General features: G+C 36.7%; 1 protein-coding gene across 1 annotated transcript in view; it reads left to right on the forward strand.

Moving 5' to 3' along the window:
- The window catches only part of drd4-rs (dopamine receptor D4 related sequence), a 33,694-nt gene that overhangs the window by 9,295 nt on the left and 4,416 nt on the right, over positions 1–19,983 (forward strand). The window contains exons 2-3 of the mRNA XM_088645478.1: positions 12,093–12,376; positions 16,864–16,976. Of these exons, the coding sequence (XP_088501604.1) occupies positions 12,140–12,376; positions 16,864–16,976 (350 nt within the window). The 5' untranslated portion in view covers positions 12,093–12,139. The remainder of the gene's footprint in view (positions 1–12,092; positions 12,377–16,863; positions 16,977–19,983) is intronic.

A 19,983-nucleotide genomic window follows, 5' to 3' on the forward strand; every position in this document is an offset into this window, starting at 1 on the left:
TTGTCTCTACTGGCGGTCCCTGGTGGTAATTACATCCTGCTCAGGCTGCCTGCCATAATGTGGTTATTGTCTTTGTGTAGTGTGTAAAAACCCAGGGTACCTTTCTAGGAATCACAGCTCTTAAATTTAAAGATATTCAACTCTGAAATGCTTGGCTTATTATACCCCACAATTGTAAATCCTGAAAACATGATTTGTAGTAATAACTAATTGTGTATTGTCCCAAAGGATTCTGAAACAGCATGAAAACAGAATTTTCCAGGTTTCCATTCTGCACCATTCAAGCCTGGACGTCCCAGGTCCTCCTCCAGCTGCTGACATCCTCCCGATGTCAGCAGGCTGGGTCTCACATTCGTTACCCCAAATAGTGTCTCCAGTGTCTCATTCATATGCTCAGACTCCTCATACTCAAGACACCCAGTCCCTAGCACCTCACATCCATGCTGAGACTTAACATACCTTAAAAACCCTCACAGCCTCATTGACGCCTCACTCTCAATGCCTCACATTAACACCTTGCCCTGTGTCTAACCATCACTGCATTTTTACACTCTCGAGGAGCTTCCCACTCCTTCACTAACAGAGGTCGGAAGCCAGACAAGTCGTTTCTTACCTAGACACTTCAACATCTTCCTGAGTTAGGGCTCCTTAAGCTACTCTCTGGTTTTCTCATTGACACATATGTAGGGACAAGGTACTGTATATTATTTCACATTGAGTTAAGTGTTATTAAAGATTTCTAATCCTTGTGTGCCTTGACCAAGCAGCCTGGTGCATCTCTCTAAATGCACAGGAATGTAGCTAAAGGGGCCCCTTATTTATGATCTCAGCCATGACCTAGTTTGTCTTTTGGATAACACACTTCCCCAGGACAGTGACATTCTAAACTTCCATGATGTCCACTGCTGCTGCCAGGGAGCTGTAGTTATATCTGGACCTGATTCTCAAGTTCCAGGGCATTATAAATCATCCATAGGAAGAGCCACCCAAAGGAAGATCCACAATTGGAGATCTTTTGGGTAGGTACCAGAATTCAACCTGATGTCCTCTCAGCCATCATATACAGTAAACTAGGACACAAGTCATTTTTCCTTGGTTAATCCTCAGTTAACCACTGTTTTGAAATCTCTCTCTGAAAAAGTCAACAAACTGCCTTTTACCACCATGTTACTGCATGTACTCCAACTGTGCACAGTTGTCCAAAGAATGAAGTCGGCGAGTAGCTACTTTAGTAGAGCTGCCTCAGGCCTACACAAGCTGCCGAGCAAAGCAAGAGAAAAGTTATCTTTCTCCTCTGTAACCTAGCCCAGCTCGTTTTTACCAGTGTGAAGTTTAAACTCATCAAGAACGTTTTGCCACTAGATTGTTGAATATAACTTTATTATTCAGATTACAATTCTCAAAAAATATAATTCCAAACACCTTTGATGTTTAGTTCACAATAGTAAATGCATGTTTATGTACAGTACTTGTGTCTGAGAATATAAATATGATTAGTTATATGAGACTGATAGGGTCTACAATCTAGCTTGTAACACATTATAGTCAATGTGTATTTTAACTATGTAGTTATTGGCTCACAGCTGTTCATTTCACAGATATATGTTTTATTATCTTTTTTCTTGTTACACATGTTTTGGTTATATCAATAAATGGTATATCGTATAATTAGAATCCGTGTATGAGACTATAAATAATTATGTTTGCTTGGTTCCTGAAAATCATCAACTACTCTTGCAATGGTGTAACAATTTCTGATTGTTACACTAAAAACTCCCAATCTAATAAAGAATATCAGACTCTTAATCACATAAATACTATCTCTCATTCAACAGACATCCTGGACAGCCCTGTTCCCACACACTAAACGGCTGCCCTTTAAATCTTCTCTCTCTCAACTCCACAGCCCTCCTATAACTATTGCTCTGCCTCGTCCCTTCCAAGTTGACACTTTCATTTCTCTCCAATGATTCTCTCCCAATATTCTCCTAATCTCCTACTAGTTTGTAGTTCAAACAACTCTCCTTGTAGCTGTCAGTCTGTTCTATCTCTCATCTAGCTCAATCTCATTAACTCGACTCTGCTCAGTTGTGGTTTTCTGGGCAACACATCTCTCTTTCAGCGTAGGCCATTCCTCTTTAAATATGTCGCACCTGGGATGGCACTACATTCTCTGTTACATTTTAGGTTGCACAGTGACACAGTGGCTAGCCTCGCAGCACTGGGGCACTGGGTGCAATTATGGACGTAGAGTGCTACAGTATGTGAGTGGAGTTTGTATGATCTCCCCATGTTTGTGTGGGTTTCCTCTCACAGTCCAAAGACATACTGGGAGGGTAACTGACTTACAGTAGTCTTCATGACAAGCTTTAAAATGGTGTACATACAGTTTATCTACTTAAATTTCCACTGTTGCAATATTGGTATATACAGTAAATATATTTCACAGAGTTAAATGCATGTTAAAGATGGAAAATACTGTGAGAATGTTGTTGTATACACAGTATATGCCACACAAATTGAGGTGAGTAAGATCTGACAGATAACATGATCAAGTCTTTCTGGCATAATGTTATGGGAACTGTTGACTTGACTCGGCGTTCTATTGCCCCTGGAAAAGAACCCTTACATCACTGAATTTAATTAAATATCTAAAATGAAAACAATGACTCTGCCACTTACTGAGCTCAGATTGCCACAGGGTAATTGAATTAATTAAAATAAGTAAAATCCAAACTGAAGAAGCTTCTCCATAACAAAAATAGACAAAAATTTCAGTTCACTGCAACATTGGACTAAGCAATTATTGAAAATGGGTGGATCATATTGATTACAGCTAATGGGCTTTTAATTGTGCAGAAGGTGTTATCTTAGAGTTATATTCAACATTAGTTTTGTACATGTGACTAGTTGAGAGTTATATAATCTTGCATCTATCATTTTACCACCGCTTGCCTTAGCTGATTTTCTTAAAAACAGTTTATGTAGAATTTGATGACACTAATATGAATGCAATTTGCAGTTTCTTGTTATCATTATCATTGAAGTAAATTGCATTCCGTGCTGACATTAATACTGACATCCAAGAATCAAATGTTTGTCTATGTTTATTGAGTACTTTAAGTATAGTAGGTTTTGGCTCAATCCACTTGGTAAAGTTATACCCCACTGGCAATAGGACGAGGAGGCTTAGACCCCCATTTGGAAACAGATGTTAATCGATGGGTAGTTGCAAATGTGGAGAGGTGGGTGTTGTAGGTATGCACAAGACAAATGTGAAAAAGAGATCCTGTTAAGATCCTATTAGGATTAATAAATTACCCCTCATTTATCATGTTCTGTATGTTTTTGATTCTCATGTATATTGTGCATTATTCACTGGTGATATTTTACCTTATGACAATCAGGTGGAATATATTAATATTTGTAAAATGTAGAGTTCAGCTCAGCTATTGGTGTCAAGTTGTTTCTTTTTACATGGTTAACTGATGCTTGGGTTGGATTCCCAGAAACTTATTTTAGGAATCAATTCCAAGGACCTGTAGAACTTATGTTAAAATTGTAAATTTGTTTCATTTTACCACACTTTTAAATGAATTCCATGCTTTAGCTTCAATTTTAATTAAAATAGTTATGCGATATCTCAAATGCAGGAATAGCTTTTGCTCAGTTTTGTTAATGATGGGAGAATTTCAGGATTATGAAATTCAGTATCAGGATATTGGTTTTATTTACTAACAGTTTAATTTACATTGCTGCCTGTTTTGTTAAATACTGATCATACAGGATGATTAAAACTGTTGATCTTGAAACCTTGAAGGGAAACGCTAATTAACTTAAAGGTCACAAAAATAAATAACTAATGCTTTTAATCCAAAGTGTCAGATCTTCCATTCTCATTATTATGTCAACATCATTTATTAAAGAATATTATAATACTTTAAATAAAGGCTACAGTGCTTTGTTCTGTAGATCAAAAGGAACACTATTTTTTGCAAGCATTTTTGCTACTGTGTTGCTTTGTGGTTTATACTGTAAATAAACGTTAATCTTGTAAAATCAGGCTGTAGACTGATTATTGTTGGTGATTTTTCCTTGGGTCTGATGTTAAGAGTATTTTTATACAATTATATATATTTATATATATTTTAGATTTTATCTATTTTCAGGTAAGTTAAACTGTAAGATAGTTTTCTGTGAATAAGCATAATAGAATAGTTGTCTATGGCATATTAAAGCTCCTTGTTAAACTTGAAAAATCAGAAGACATTTAATTTAATTAGAATTTCCCATAAAAATATGAAGTGACAGTTATTATTTTATAAGTTATATTTTAGAGTTTTTATTTTATATTTTATATTTATACACAATCTGACATATTTGAAAAATGTCCTTTTGACAGAATTAAACAAATTGTCTGGGATTATTTGGAACTGTGTTTATCATCATTATTATTATATATTTTTTTATTGTTTGATTAATTGATCCTTATTTTTAACACTCAGGGATCACAGATGCATATACAGTAGACATAATATCCCTGACAATTATTCAGAATATTCACTAATTAAAAAAGATAAATCCTGAATCTCAGTACCAATACATAATTTCATTTATCATTGACAAATGCTGTATGTCTACTGTAAGTTCCCAAAGATTTATTTTCAATATCATTGCTCTTTGCATTTAATTTGGGGAAACAAATTTCACATTTGTAGCTTGACATCACACATTTATTTACTCACTGAATACTGAATTAAATAGTGCACTTAATTATGCATTAGATTCTGAGGAAGATGTATTTGTTACCCTGTGTAAGAAAAGTGCTTAATGAATTTAGCTGACACTAGTAACGGGTTTTTAAATTATTATTTTTCCCTTGATCACACTAGATCAGGGGTCAGCAGCCCTGTTCCAGGAAAATAGCTGTCTTTTCTGATTTCCATTCCAGGGGAGTGCTAAAAGACTTAATTGTGTCAACTTGTTACTTAAATTATGAAGAGGTAACAGAGGTAAATAATTTACCAATTAAGGTTACCAATATTATGTCCAGGACTAGATTGCAGACACTTGTGTATTGAATGCAGATTAGGGGGAAGCAGAAAGTATAGAGGAATAAAAGGCACAGATTAGTGCCATAATAGAAAATAATATTTCCTCAATGTTTCTTTCATTCAGAGTGAGTACTGTATACAACTCTGAGTAGTTCATTCAGTGAAGACTTTGCTCCTTAGATCAAAGATCAGATCGGCTGGCACCCTCACTCAGTTGTTTAGCATTGTTCTTACAGGGCTGAAGCCCTGGGTTCATTTCTGGACCTGAGGTTCTATCTATGTGGAGTTTTTATGTTCTTCCGTGTTCACGTAGGTTCCCTCTGGTGCTCCGGTTTATTCCCACAGTCCAAAGAGATTAACTTTAGGTTAATTGGCTTCTGAGAAAGTTGGCCCTGGTGTGAACGTGTGCATGTCTGTGTTTGTGTCTGCCCTGTGATGGACTGGCTTGTGCCTGTTGCTTACCTGGATAGGGTCAAGCTCTCCTGGGACCCATATTACATATTTGACCCATATTTGGGTTACCATATTACGGCAATAGGGAGTCTTGATGGCTTACAGCCATTTTGTGGCAGTTCTGCACAATGTATGATAAAGGGCAGAAGTGTGCCTGACGTGTCTGCTGCAGTCTCTGCCTTTCTGTAATATAAAAACATGTTCCACCAATCCATGATAAATCATATAATCAAATTATTAAAAATCCATACATTTCCATATTAGTAGCCATTAATTATTTATCTTAATTAAGTGTGCAAATCTTTACAAAATACATTTTGTCACTTCTTTAGTCAGTCCTTGCATCCACTTCTGATTATCTATAAAGTCATTTTTCTCTTGTCAATTTCAAAAATGAAATATGTTTATGTTTTATGACATGTGCATATCCTGTCACCAAACCCATAATGTTCACTGGTCCAAAACTCAGGATCTCACATTAACATAAATGGAAACCACAGCCAAAGTATATTTTACTTTTAGGAGTTTTAAGTGCAAAACTTTTGTTTACTTTGTTTCTGTTTTACCTTCTTACAACTTTCCTGTGAAATCCTTATATTTAAAAAAATACTGTATATATAGTCCTACTATTGAGACAATTAAACAAATATTCTTAGTTCAATAGCAAGAAAGACATCCACTGTTACCCATTAAGGATTTTGTTCACCTTACCAAGTAAAATGTAAAACAATTCTCTTTCCTGTTGCTCAGAAATATCTTCATTTGTTTGCCTGTGTGCTCAAAGGGGGAGCATTGTACCAGGAAAAAAACAAATTACATGTTACTTCCACTGTAAAAAAAAGAAGTAATTGTATTACAAACCCAATGACCTTTTCATGACCTTTTTATAGATTAAAATAACTTTGGAATTGTGCTGGGCAAGAACTAATAACCATTCTATTTGAAGGCAGTGTTGCGGACAAAAGTGATAGATGTATAAAAGCAACTTGGTAGTTCAATCAAACCCTAATCAAGGTGGAGAAGAACTGTGAGTTGAATAGCATGTTTTACTGGGGTAACTCACCTGGCTGAGGAGAATGACAACAGCTGCCCATCATTGAGGGTTGAGATGCAGCAAGGGTGAGGATGGGGTAGAGGGAGTGATGCAGACACAACATCCTCAAGCCTGGCGGAAGAGAACGTAGGTCAGGACAGGGCTGCCAGAACCCTCCCAGAAAAAATGAAAGAGACCTCATAACGTCCATCCATGCTTTTTCTTACTACTTTATCCAATCCATGGTTGAGGAGGAGCCAGTGCCTATTCCAGCAAGCAATGGGCAGGAGGCCAATCCATCTCAGGGCACACACACACAGACACACACACACTCAGATCAGGGACAATGATCCCAGAAGCCATTTACAGTACCCCACTAGTATATGTTTGGACTATTGGAGGAAACTGGTGAACCCAGCGAAAACCCATACAAACATGGGAAGAGAATACAAACTCCATGCAAAGAGCACCCTAACGGAACCCAGGGCTCCAGCAATGTGAGGCAGCAAGGCTGATCACTGTGCCACCATGCATCTCAATTCCATAACATCGATGCAAAATTCATAAATTTTCAGTTGACTTTATGTGCAGAACGCTGAACAAATAAAAGAAATATAACAGGTCCAAAAGTAGTTTTCCAGATTGACTAGAGAGAAAAACTTAGGGGGCACTCCGCTTCTAGTGTCTGACTGAGTGTGTAAATGGACAATGGATGAAAACTCCCATAACACTGAAGCAGAATCTTTAATTGCAAGACCCAGTGAGCGCGCTTAAAGTGGATTGTGTTAAAATGTGATGTAAGCTTCATTAGTTCAGGGGACCAACATTCACGGCATTTAAAAGCAGAAACTTTGATTCTTCGATGAGCAGTGAAGAATGCTGCACTGGTCCAAAGAATGGCTGGAAAGCGTTTGGGGAAGAGGTGCAGGAGCTCTTGGCAAATCAAGTCGGCTATGTAAGCTGGAGGTCCAGGTGTCACTTATTAGTTCTCAGATGAGTGCAGCAAAAAGAGTTCTTTCTTCAAGTTATGTTTTTAAAGACATGTCATGTTGCAGTTTAGCTACATACAGTTCTTGGTAACAGGAAATATATTAATGGAGAGAGTAATAGAAGTGACACAGGATATGGTGCATATGGAATTGTCCAGAGCCCGAGCAGAGACTGACAGAGATGGTTGTAAGGAGAATTTTACACGGCAGTGTATGTAAGTGTATGTATATGTACTAAATATTTAAGCTCCTCATTAAAACAATTAAAATCAAATAATTATACTCCATGTCTGCTTTATGGAAAAAAAACAACTAAATAACAGAGTAGGATCTTCAAGTTCAAAGAGAGAATTGTTTAATTTTTATTTTGATTTCTGCCATTCTACAGTCTTGGACCAGAGCAAAATAAATAGACAAAGCTCAATTTAACCTGTCAAAATCAGTATTGAGTCTCACATTTTGCTACTCGGACTATAGCATGCAGTGAACATGTAAGAATGCAGCTTGTTGGAAAGATCCAAATTTAGAGTACTGCTTGGAGCAACATAAATAATGTTTCATATGTATAGCGCATTAAAAATGTTATAAATACCTTCACAAATGTATTGGTCCTAATTTTAATAAGGCTTGTGCTCTCATAACACTACTTATATACAAATAGTAGCTAAAGTGTATCTATTAGGTGTGTTGGGTTCTGCTTCCTGATTGAGCTGTTATTTGTTTGTTAAAAGTGTATCATCAGCATACCCCATATTTGCTTTATCCCCACAGCCTCTTAACAAATCCTTACATATCATTACTGTAAACATATCAGTAATCCTAGCTCCTTTATCCTTCAAATGAATCCCATTCTATCATCAAAGCATCTGTTGTTTTACCACAGGGCTGTGAGCACCACAACTGTATAAGCTTGACAAGCAGTGGGGATTCGGATAAAACCCATATTCTAACGTAAGAAAGGTGCCCTCACGTTTGCCTTTGTCCATACTTGAATGGATACAAAGTAATTATATATATATAAAATTAAATATTAAATAAAAAGATGGACACCTTGTTCATTTGTGCAAAAGTAAATGAAGAACATCCATGTCTCTTTAGTACCTTAGGATACAAACCTTTTGTTTTGATTGCTCCCCGTTTAGTAATAATAATAATAAAAAACTTTATTTTATATAACGCCTTTAGGGGGAATTCTCAAAGCGCTTTACATATTGACAACAACAATAATTAAAAAGAATACACAAGATAAAACACAATTACAATATATAGAGGAGACCATGGATGGTGGTACTAAGAAAAGCAGAGGGGTGAAGAATGGAACCAGTTAAGTAAAGGCTTTTCTAAAGAAGAGGGTTTTGAGTCTGGATTTGAAGGAGTTTAGAGAAGGTGACTCTCTGATATTCTTGGGGAGAGAGTTCTAGAGCTTGGGGACATAACAGGAGTAGGCCCTGTTACTCATACAATGTAGATGGGCTTGGGGGGCAGTAAGGAGAGCAGAATTAGAAGAGCGAAGGTTGCGAGGTGGGGAGTAGGGTGATAATAGTTCAGACAGGTACTGAGGTGCCAAGCCATGCAGAGCCTTAAAGGTGAACATGAGGATTTTAAAGTCTACACAGAATTTGACCGGAAGCCAGTGCTAGGATTCTAGGATAGGAGTAATGTGATCATTTGCACTAGACCTGGTCAGGATTCTGGCTGCTGAATTTTGGACATACAGTACCTGTACTGCGGTTTGTTCAAAGTAGATTTAGATACCCTAGTGAGTAGAGCATTACAGTAATCAATTCGAGAGAACACAAATGTGTTGATCAGCTTTTCAGCAACAGTTAGTGATACAGTAGCATAGGGCGTAGTCTAGCGATATTTCTGAGGTGAAAAAAAGATGTTTTGACAGTATGCTGCACATGTGAGTCGAATGTTAAGCCAGAATTGAATATAAACCCAAGGTTTTTCCATTTAGATTGAAGTACAGAACCATCTACAGATAGGGTTATAGGACTAGCTTTACGAAGTTGATGGGAGGTGCCAATAAGCATGACTTCAGTCTTGTCGCAGTTAAGATGAAGGAAGTTTTGAGTCATCCAAATTTTTATGTCAGAGATGTAATTAGATAGAATAGAGACAGCCACAGTGTCAGGTTTGGTATGGATGTATATTTGAGTAGTATGCACACTGAATGAGGCATGAGAAAAATTAGGCACATTTCACATTTTACTGTAATATTCCTTGTACTGTACCTATCATTTTTGTTTTTAGATCATGTTTGTAATGACAGCGTATTTCTTAAAAACAGCATTTCAATGAAACTAACTGTTGTTTTGTCTTGTCAGCTGAAAAGGTTTGGACAAAATCTAACCAAACACTAAGCACTCAATTAACATTTTCAGTACATTCAATTACTGTGTGATTCTTTATCTTGTAAATTTTAAAACAGGTAATTAATCTGTAGGCTTGTCCAATAAATCCTCACTAAAATTCACTCCTACTGTATTTTCTGCTGGTGCAGTCTTGAGAGGTATCTTGACTTGTCATTGTCATTGACTGTACTGAATCCAGTTATGGTGAGTCCTCACATTGTTTCCTCATGCTGGAACTATGAGGTCTCAAATTACTTTCTAAATAGCCAGCAGCCATATCACCCTGCAACTCACAACTGACAGCCCACTGAAGCTCAGCAGGTGTGAGCCTGGTCAGTACCTAGATGGGAGACCTCCTGGGAAAAACTAAGGTTGCTGCTGGAAGCAGTGTTAGTGGGGCCAGAAGGGGGTGCCCACCCTGCAGTCTATGTGGGTCCTAATGCCCCAGTATAGTGACGGGGACACTATACTGTAAACAGGCGCCATCCTTCAGATGAGACGTAAAATCGAGTTCCTGACTCTCTGTGCTCATTAAAAATCCCAGGGCGTTTCTCGGAAAGAGTAGGGGTGTAATCCAGGCGTCCTGGCCAAATTTCCCATTGGCCCTTACCAATCATGGTCTCCTAATAATCCCCGCCTATGAATTGGCTTCATTAATCTGCCCTCCTCCCCACTGGTAGCTGATGTGTGGTGAGCGTTCTGGCGCATTATGCCTGCTGTCACATCATCCAGGTGGGGCTGCACATTGGTGGTGGTGGAGGGGAGTCCCCATGTAAAGCGCCTGTAAAGCGCTTTGAGTGGACTGTCCAGAATAGCGCTATATAAGTGTAAGCTATTATTATTATTAAATAATCTCCCTCCATCTAGATAAGTCAAGGACAATAATCTTCCAGGAGATTATATGAATGTTCCATTTTTTTTATAATGTCTTTGAAATGATTCAATGAATCCATTCTACCCAAATAAGTCTAAAATATTTGATTAATGACTGTATTGCATGAGCAATGGAAGTACATGAACCAGCTCCCAAGACAGAAACTGTTGAATCTGACTAGTGTGTGGATCGTTATCCTGTCAGCCACTTTCGGAGGAAGAGAAAAGGTGCACATGACATTCTGAAACTAAAATAAATTAATCTTGGTCAGATGTACTTTTATATTATATCAGATGTTGTTTCATCTTACTGATCATTAAAAACAAACATTTTTAATTTTGCGGACTGAAATTCAGAGTTACCTAGAAGCTGTGTCCCAATGTGGAGTCTTTCAAGTGAGCAGTGGCCAAAGATACTGTAGGAGGTCTTATCTATTAGCGAACATGATCAAATCTGTAAGCCTTTATTTAATTATTGTCATTTTACCAGTTTGAACATGTTTGTTTCTGTCACCATTCAGTTAAGGCCAGATTTTGTTTCCCAGTGCCACGTATCCAATCAAGTCACGCTTTGAAAAATAAAGTATTGTTTTTACTCTAGGTCTATTTGCTGAGTTTTCCAAATGTATTTTATGTGTTTAATGAATGTACTATTTTACATTTTTATTTTATTACATTTTTTTACTACTTTTTACTACATTTACATTTGAGTCAGTTGAAAAACACTTTTAAATCTAATTCTAATACATTAAGATGATTCATTCATAATTGACTTTTAGAACTTCTAGGTTATGTTATTTCTTTCCATGTATGCACTATAATGTTATAATAATTTTGAAAACAAAGGTAATTTCCTCACTGCATTCTTTTGTGTATAAGTAAATTAGAGGTTCATGGGGAATTGCAATGCCCAAGAGTATAGTTTTTAGGTATAGTAAGAGTTGGCTTAACCCTCCTGGTTGAGAATCTTAGCAATAGGATGAAGAGGCTGCAGAGTGAAGATATAAATACTGTAAATGGTACAGTATAGGTGCAAAGCTGGAAGTGCATGGAGGAGCTTTCAGGAAAAGGTTATCATTATCCCTCCCAAACTTCAGTTTAGAAACATAATTTATAAATGTGTAGCATTAAGTTCAGTAGCTAAAGAAGGTGAATATTGAAGTGATGTCCACTCAGGTCTTCCTCCTGCCGGAGCAAGGATAAGTACACAGTCTCACAGTCAGTCACATTTTAAAGAAATTAACTAAAATATGTATTAGTAAAACACACAATACCTGTGAGGGTTCAGACAGACATTTGGATAAAATGACCTTTTCCGCTTGTTGAATTTCAGATGTTGATGCCAGACCAGGCGAACCTCAGGAGGTTGGTGACACCATCATGGTCAATGTGACCCCAACTGTAACTCTGGAGAAGGATGATGTTGAATACAACTATCTGGCCCTTGTGTTTGGAATCCTACTCATCCTGATTATCATTCTGGGAAACATCCTGGTTTGCTTGAGTGTGCTAACAGAACGATCTCTGAAAACTGCAACAAACTATTTCATTGTTAGCCTGGCTGTTGCGGACCTCCTTCTGGCTGTTCTGGTCCTTCCACTATATGTGTATTCAGAGGTAAGTTTACCTTTCTTTCTGTCTTTGTTAAAAATTTCAGTTGCATTTTACACAATTTGATATATCAATACCATATCACAAAGCCAGCCTCTACTCAGCACTTTTAACAATCCAAAAGGGCTTCAACAGTCCAATAATTGACTTATAAACCAATGGAAGGAATTACAGTGATAAATTATATTTAAAGGCTCAGTACAACCAGAAGTAGTGTTGGCCTTTCAGCAAAAGAGCTATCCATTGTCACGTATTGCAAAGAACATAACTCTCCTCGTATTAGAGCCGAACCTTTCATACATGACTGTAGAGTCTAACATGTGAAGAGTTATTAAGTTGAGACTTAAAGATCACACATTAATTTGGTGTATAATAATTGGCAATTCTAAACTTCTTTAAAAATGAACTGAATAGCTCTGTGATGCACATTATAAATGTTTTTACAGATCTAGTCACTGTTTCGTATTTTATTATACTGTGGGTCAATTTTGTTTTATGGCAGAGTCTAATACAACAAAACAACAAGGAAGACAAAGATCACCAACAGATAAGAACATACATAGTGTAACAGGAGATAAGACAGTTTCTTTACATTGTTTGAGAGTGATATTGCATTGGGATGAAATATTTCCTTGGTCTGTTTCCTTGGTCTGAACGATTTCCCCAATTGTTCTGCTAGTTTTTTTCAGTAATTATTACCAGCCTATTGGTACATAAGACTTTCAATAAATGATTTGTAGAAAAGTGTTCAAAAAGTTCTACCTTAAAATAGGGAGTCTCTTATTGTTTTTTTCACATCCTAGCGATTACTTTATTAACCATTTTTACGGTGTGATTTACCTAACATTGAAAAAACATCGGACTGCATAGAGTTTGCATGTTCTCCTATCTGTCCTCCAGGTATTGCAGTTTCTTCTCACAGACCTAAGACATGCTGATAGGTTAATTGGCTTTTGTCAAATTGTTTCTGGTGTGAGTGTGTGTATGTTTGTGTCTGTGTTTGCCCTGCGATGTGCCTGTTTCTTGCCAGGATAGGATCCAGCTCCCCCATGACCCTGTAATAGATACAGCGGTTAGAAAATGAATGGATGAAATAGGTTTATCATTCCCTATGTCCCTTGACATTAAAAAACAAAAGAATAAGTATCGTTTTAACTATGTCTCATAGCCAGTGCTATGAAAATTGATCAAAGGTTCTCAAGACCTACAGTAGTGACGCATATGTGCACATTCAGAAACACGTTACCTAGTAACACTGTGACAAATCCTGTCAGCAGAAAGATAGTTGGTTCTGCCAGAAGGTGATTAGATAATGTGTCATTTTTCAGTGTAAAACTAACTATATACTTCACAGAAACACCTGTGATACATATTAATAAAGGCAGTCTTGCTTTATAAACTATTTTATGCACTTGTCATGACATTACATATTATTTAAAAAATGAATAGGTAAAGTTACTAGTTAAATGGTACCCCTGTGTTTTCTAGGGCAAACATATTTATTATTATGTTATTATTTTTAGCAATACATAATGGAAATATACAGTAGTCCCAAGTCTGAGCAACAAATTGTAACTCAATTTTGCATGATGCACTGCTAAATCCTCCTTGGTGCTCCCACACTAGATAATGAAAACATGAAGTGACAAATAAGAAATAAACAGTTAGCCTTTTGATCCAGACATTTCTTAAAGGATCCCAATTAGTTTGCTTCAGGAACATGTCCAGCCAGCTTGAACCACACACCCTCAGACCTAAATGTCCTAAACGCACAACTTCTTTCTAATTTCTAATTGTGTTCTCATGTCATTTGGTTGTCCAACAGTTTTCAGGAGTTTTTTGTGACCTAATAAAATTTGAAATGATTATATGATTGAAATATTTGATTGAAAAAGACCCTTTTGAAGACAGAGATTCAATTATTTTAGCCTGCCATCGAAATAAATTATAAAAGGCAGAAGTTAACCTTCTTTTCCTTTCTTGAATTGACTCTAGTGCAGCACTGTCCTCTCTGTAACATGAATGTATACAGTATTCCAGATATATTTTTACCAAATCATTTTATAAATTCCTTAATTTAAATTCTACACTTCTCACAATATGTAAAAACTAATTGGTCTTGTATGTAATAGTTTATTCAAAATAATAAGGATTGTTTTAAAATTCTTCAATATCATTAGTGGCAATGATCCTGACACAAAATGTAGAGTACATTCTGGCTACCTGAGAAGAAGTACTCAAGTTAGCATTAAATTAGATTTGTCAGATGTCTAAACAGTCCATGACAGTAACAGTTCATAGTAAAGGTTGAAGACTCATCAGCTTTCTTAAGATACAGTTCTATCCCGGATAGGCAGCTAGTCCACTTGCTTCTACTAATCCTGACACTCATTTATATCTGGGTGAACTGGAGCTACTGGGGTGAAGTTCCTGACTCAAGGGTACAACAACAGCACAGCCACTTAATTACAACTCCAGATACACTTGCTGTTTCACAACTGTTTTCTCCTTTCTCTTTTGTTTTCTGCAAGTTGAACATGCTTTCAACCAGAGCTTCGAGCCTGAATGTCATCTTAAAATGTGCACTAAATGCACATCTACTATTTTAACAAATTATTTAAATTAGAAATTTTACCTTTTGTGTGGGATTAAAGTCTTTCTGAAAATCTAAACTTTCAATTTCATAGATTTTTGCTATAGTTGCTTCTTTAAAGATACTTATTACATAAGACTTACCCTTTCTAAATGCATGTTATGTGTGATAATATTATTACCGTATACAAGTATTGTAGGTCTCCTTACTCAGTTTAAAATAAAATTACATTAAAGTTTCACAGGACTGATTAATCCATATAGACTCCTTAGACAATGTCATCATGATTGGTTATTTCTGAGAGATTCTGCTTCTTTTAGATATCTGCTTCTGTTATATTAAGATTTTTTAAAACCCTGTTGTTAATTTTAAAACTTTGTATAACATACTCCTTAAATGTATTGTCTGTTCTCTTTTCATCTTTTAAGATAATGCTATATTTTATATACTTTTTTCTGATGTTTCTATTGCTTTACAATTGAACTACATGGAAAATGTTCTCCAATCCTTTTAGATCCCCATATAATAATATTTTCTCTCCATAAGCTTTTCTGTTTTTATGATTGCATCTACTTTACTCAAATTCAAATTTCGGTCTTTGTCCTTCTTAAATGCTGCAGTTTCATTTTAAGTTTCCAGATATATAATAATAGATTTTAGTTTAATTTTAGTCACTGTGTTACAAAAAGATGTTGCTGCTCTGGAATAAGTACATGGAAGGGCAGCTAAATTCATTCCTAGACTTGGAGGAATTTCCCTTACAGACAGCAAAGATTTACAGTAAATCTTATTTTCTCTTGAACTTTAAACTGGGAAGACTGAGGAGACCAGCTTCAAGTATTCAAAACCCTCAAACACATTAACAAAGTCAATCCTTCTGTTCAAAGTCAATTCAAACCAGAGAACAGAAGTAAAAAATAAGAGGAAGCATATCTGAAACTGAGAGGAGTGTGCAGTTCTTTTTGCACAAAGTGCTGTGGGATTCCGGAGCTGCACCTTTATTCAGGAAACAGCTGTGACTCTGAGGATCATTCATCTACTACCAGTCTAACAAGCTAATTAAGTTGAACGGTCTCCTCTTGTTTGTAATCCTTCTTATGTTGTGGATTCACCAGTTAAACAATTTGTCCATACCAGCTCTCATTTGTTTTGGGTTAATCTCGGGCAAAACAAGATTTTCAGGCCTGTTATTAAACCATAAATGATGAGAGAGAGCATTTCACAAAATGTTACCTGATCCTGTGAGAGCAGAACAGGTTTTCAGATTTGCCTTTTTTAAAAAAAAAATTATTAAATGTTTAGAAAATGTTACTGCTTATTAATTAATGTTCATTAATGTTATAAGAAATTTACAACCTCATCACACTTGTTCCAGCTTTCTTGGCTTGAAACAGAAAGAGGGCACAACCCACATCACTACAATACAGTAGCTGGGTGGACCAGTGTCTGCAGAGGACATGGACCCACAACCCTCCTATTACACTTTAATCATTACTCCATTACTCCAAGCCGTCGATATTCATTAAAATTAAATTCCATTTTAATCACACCTCAGGATAGGCACTGAGTTGTAGTGACCTTTCCCAGAACAAATGGCTTTCTGATGATATTTTATACATGTGTTATACATTTTAATTTCAGAATCATGTAGTTGTAGTTTTGCATTTCTTAAGCAGCAATATTAATGTACCAGAACTTTCCTTTTTAATTTCCAGATTAATTTCTAATCAGTTTAGATTCTACTTTAAAAAAAACAGGTGCTGCCCCAAACCGTTCTGTGACTACAGGGGCAGGTGGCTGCTCTAGGTGCGTCTTTGAAAAGTCACACTAATGCATTTGTTAAACTGTGCTGTCATTCATGCTCTTCGGTGGAATGACTTTAACCATCATTTGTGTGCAGTTCCTGGGTGGTATATGGACTCTAAACACCTATATCTGTGATGCATTGATGACCATGGACGTGATGCTCTGCACTGCCTCTATTCTTAACCTGTGTGCTATCAGTGTTGATAGGTAAGTGCTTCCTTTCATGTTGGGGATTTTTTTCTTTTTTTGGTTTGTACCCATGTTTCTTAAAGTTTTATTTGTCTTGCATATTAGGGTCACCACAGATGCTTTACAAAAAATGTGCATAAACATCCTTCATTAAAAAAAAGTTTAAAATCATGCATCGTTCACACCAAATGTACCGTATGAACAGCAGCACTCTACACACAGTACAACTAAGTTGAAGAAAATAATATGAAATTCTATGAATATTTATTATTAATATGCTTATAGTGCAGTATTTATTATAGTACGTAGCATAGATTCCTTGCAACACTTGGGCCTTGGGTTTAAAACAGAAGTGTTATTTGTGTGGACTTTGTTTGTTCTCCCTGTGTTTGTGTGGGTCTCTGCCAGGTGCTTCAGGTTCCTCCCATAGTCCAAACACATACTGGTAGGTTAATTCACTTCAGGGAAAATTGGCCCAGGTGTGAGTGTGTGCTTATGAGTGTCTGTGTGATAGCTGTGATGGATGCGGTCTTGCACCCGTTGCTTGTTGGGATGCGCTCTGGCTCCCCCATGACCCCAGAATAGGTGAATATGCTAAGAAGGATTAGGAGTGAATTTCCAATTCTAATATTACAAGATGGGTTAAATACCATGCATGTCCCAGCTACTTTGAATTTAGTCATTTTGTGTTTTTCATAAGAATCATAAGTGCATTTAAAACTGAGAACAGCAGGCAGTTCTTTATCAAAAGGAATGTAGCAGTATGGAAAAAAGCTACTTGGACATATTGTTGAAGCACAATATCCAAACTGCCTTTGAGAAACAATTAGATGAAATCCTTGGATAAATTAGCTACTGAATGCACAATAAACTAGATGGGCCAAATGACCTCCCTGAAGTCAGTTTAGTACTGTAGGACTGGAAGGAAGAGGTGTAGAAAACATGGCGTCGATAAGTGCCAATTAGTGATGGAAGACATAGCAGACTGAGGTGAACGTAAATGGTAGTAGAAATGAGGAGGATCAAAGGAACTATGACTATGAGGAGACTGGTTTTATGTAATGACTGAGTGGAAAATTGTGAGTGTGATGCTCTGGGAAAGAGATAACTAGCATAAGCAGAGAGAGAGATGGAATATGACTTTCATAGAAGTGTAAAACACACATCAGGGGTCCTGAATTTCTGAAAATGATGAACTTGCAAATTGGTTTGAGTAACAGGGAATATGTATCTAATAACTGGTCATAAATAAAACACAGCTGACACTTCTGGGAAGGTTCACGATAAGCATAGATTTTAAGAGTCTTTACTATGTGTATTTACAGTATGACTGAGTGGATGAGTTCAGATTTTACCTTGAAATGGATGATGAAAGGAAACTTTTTGCAGACTACCTATGGGTAGTGCAATGCTATGGAAAAGCTGGCGGTCTATGAGGAAAAGAAGAAGCATAATAGGAAAGTGACGCAGTTTTGTTTCGTGGCCTTAAAGCTGCTGTCAGTGGGCATCTGAGCTAACATAATGATGCTTGTGGAGGACCCCAAAAATAAACAATTTATTAACTGGCGTATTCTATTCAGCATACGTTTTAGTATACGTATTCAGTTTTTAATCTCATTTTTATTTTTCTAAATGGTGTTTATTTTGTAGAAAATGTTGGATGAAACATCATTTTGAGGAGCTGCAGAGTGAATTTCAGTTCTGGCAGAATGATTCATTTCACCTCTGTAAGAGAGTGGTGAGAGATAATAGGACTGTATCACTTATTATTCTGCAATGCACCAGATTACTTGTGTTTAATTAACTGAGTGGTAAAAGAGCTATGTAGTCTCTAAGACATATAAAAACAAGATTTAAAGTCTTTGAAGTTTTCAAGTGAAATAGATGTTTACTCAATGCATCTAAGTTCAATTAAATGCCCACTCACAACCAATTAAATGTAATCTGTTTTTAGTGTACAAAGTATTTACTGAACTGCAAACTAGCTACTACTACTTTCATATGCTGAAATATAAAGAAACGGCAATGATTTTGTGGATATCCAATATTCTGCCCTTCTACTGAAGAGACTGAAATTATCATTCAGTGAAATGCAGTTTTGAACACATTCTCGGTGATTACATTCATCCCAATAATGATTATTAAAACAACACACAAGCTGACTGTACTGCGATTTTATATTTGAAAGTACAGTAGTTGAAAGCAATGAGCAACTTTGAAGAGTTCTGATACTGTACATTGCGATCCATTGGTTGATTGCTTTATAAGCTACTGTACAACCCACTCGCAATGTTATACATTATTTTTTGTGCATATTATCTGACAAAGAGATGTATTGCTTTACAAAATACAGTAAATTTTCCTTTGAGATATATTTTAGAATTATCATGCTGGAAAGCAAAATTCTCTATACCCTTGGCTAGGATTCAGAAGCCTCATTTTGCAGTTCAGACAAAAACACTGATATCTTCTATATGAGACTGCAAGAAGGTTTTGTACATTGGAGAGTATTGCTGCCTCACAGTGCTGGGTTCTAATCTGGACCTTGGGATTCTATCTGTGTGTTCCTGTGGGTTTCTTACAATTGCTCCAGTTTCCTCCCACAGTCCAAAGCCATACTGGTTAATTGGCTTTTGGGAAAATTGGCTCTGGTTTGAGTGTGTGTCTGTGTGTGTGTCCTGAGACTGACTGATGACCCATCCAGGGTGTATCCCGCATAGCGCCCATTGCTTGCTGGGATAGCCTCTGGCTCCCCAATGACCGTGTATTGGATAAAGCAGTTAAAAATGGGTGGATGAATAAACTGAAATTCACAAGGAATAACAATACCCAAGAATTAAGTGTATCGAAAGGATTATGAGCGTTCAGTCAAAATTTGGTTTAACCTGCTTGGCTGAGGGCTAACCTCCTAGCCAATGGACCAGGAGGCTCGGTCCCCCATTCAGAGGAGTAAGTAAGGGGCAGCTGCAAAGGTATAGATGGGGTGGATGTAAGGGAGAGAATGGGGATCCCATACAGTATTAAT

Source organism: Lepisosteus platostomus, chromosome 9 (assembly GCF_059453375.1).
Source record: "Lepisosteus platostomus isolate fLepPlt1 chromosome 9, fLepPlt1.hap1, whole genome shotgun sequence".
NCBI classification, from domain to species: domain Eukaryota; kingdom Metazoa; phylum Chordata; class Actinopteri; order Semionotiformes; family Lepisosteidae; genus Lepisosteus; species Lepisosteus platostomus.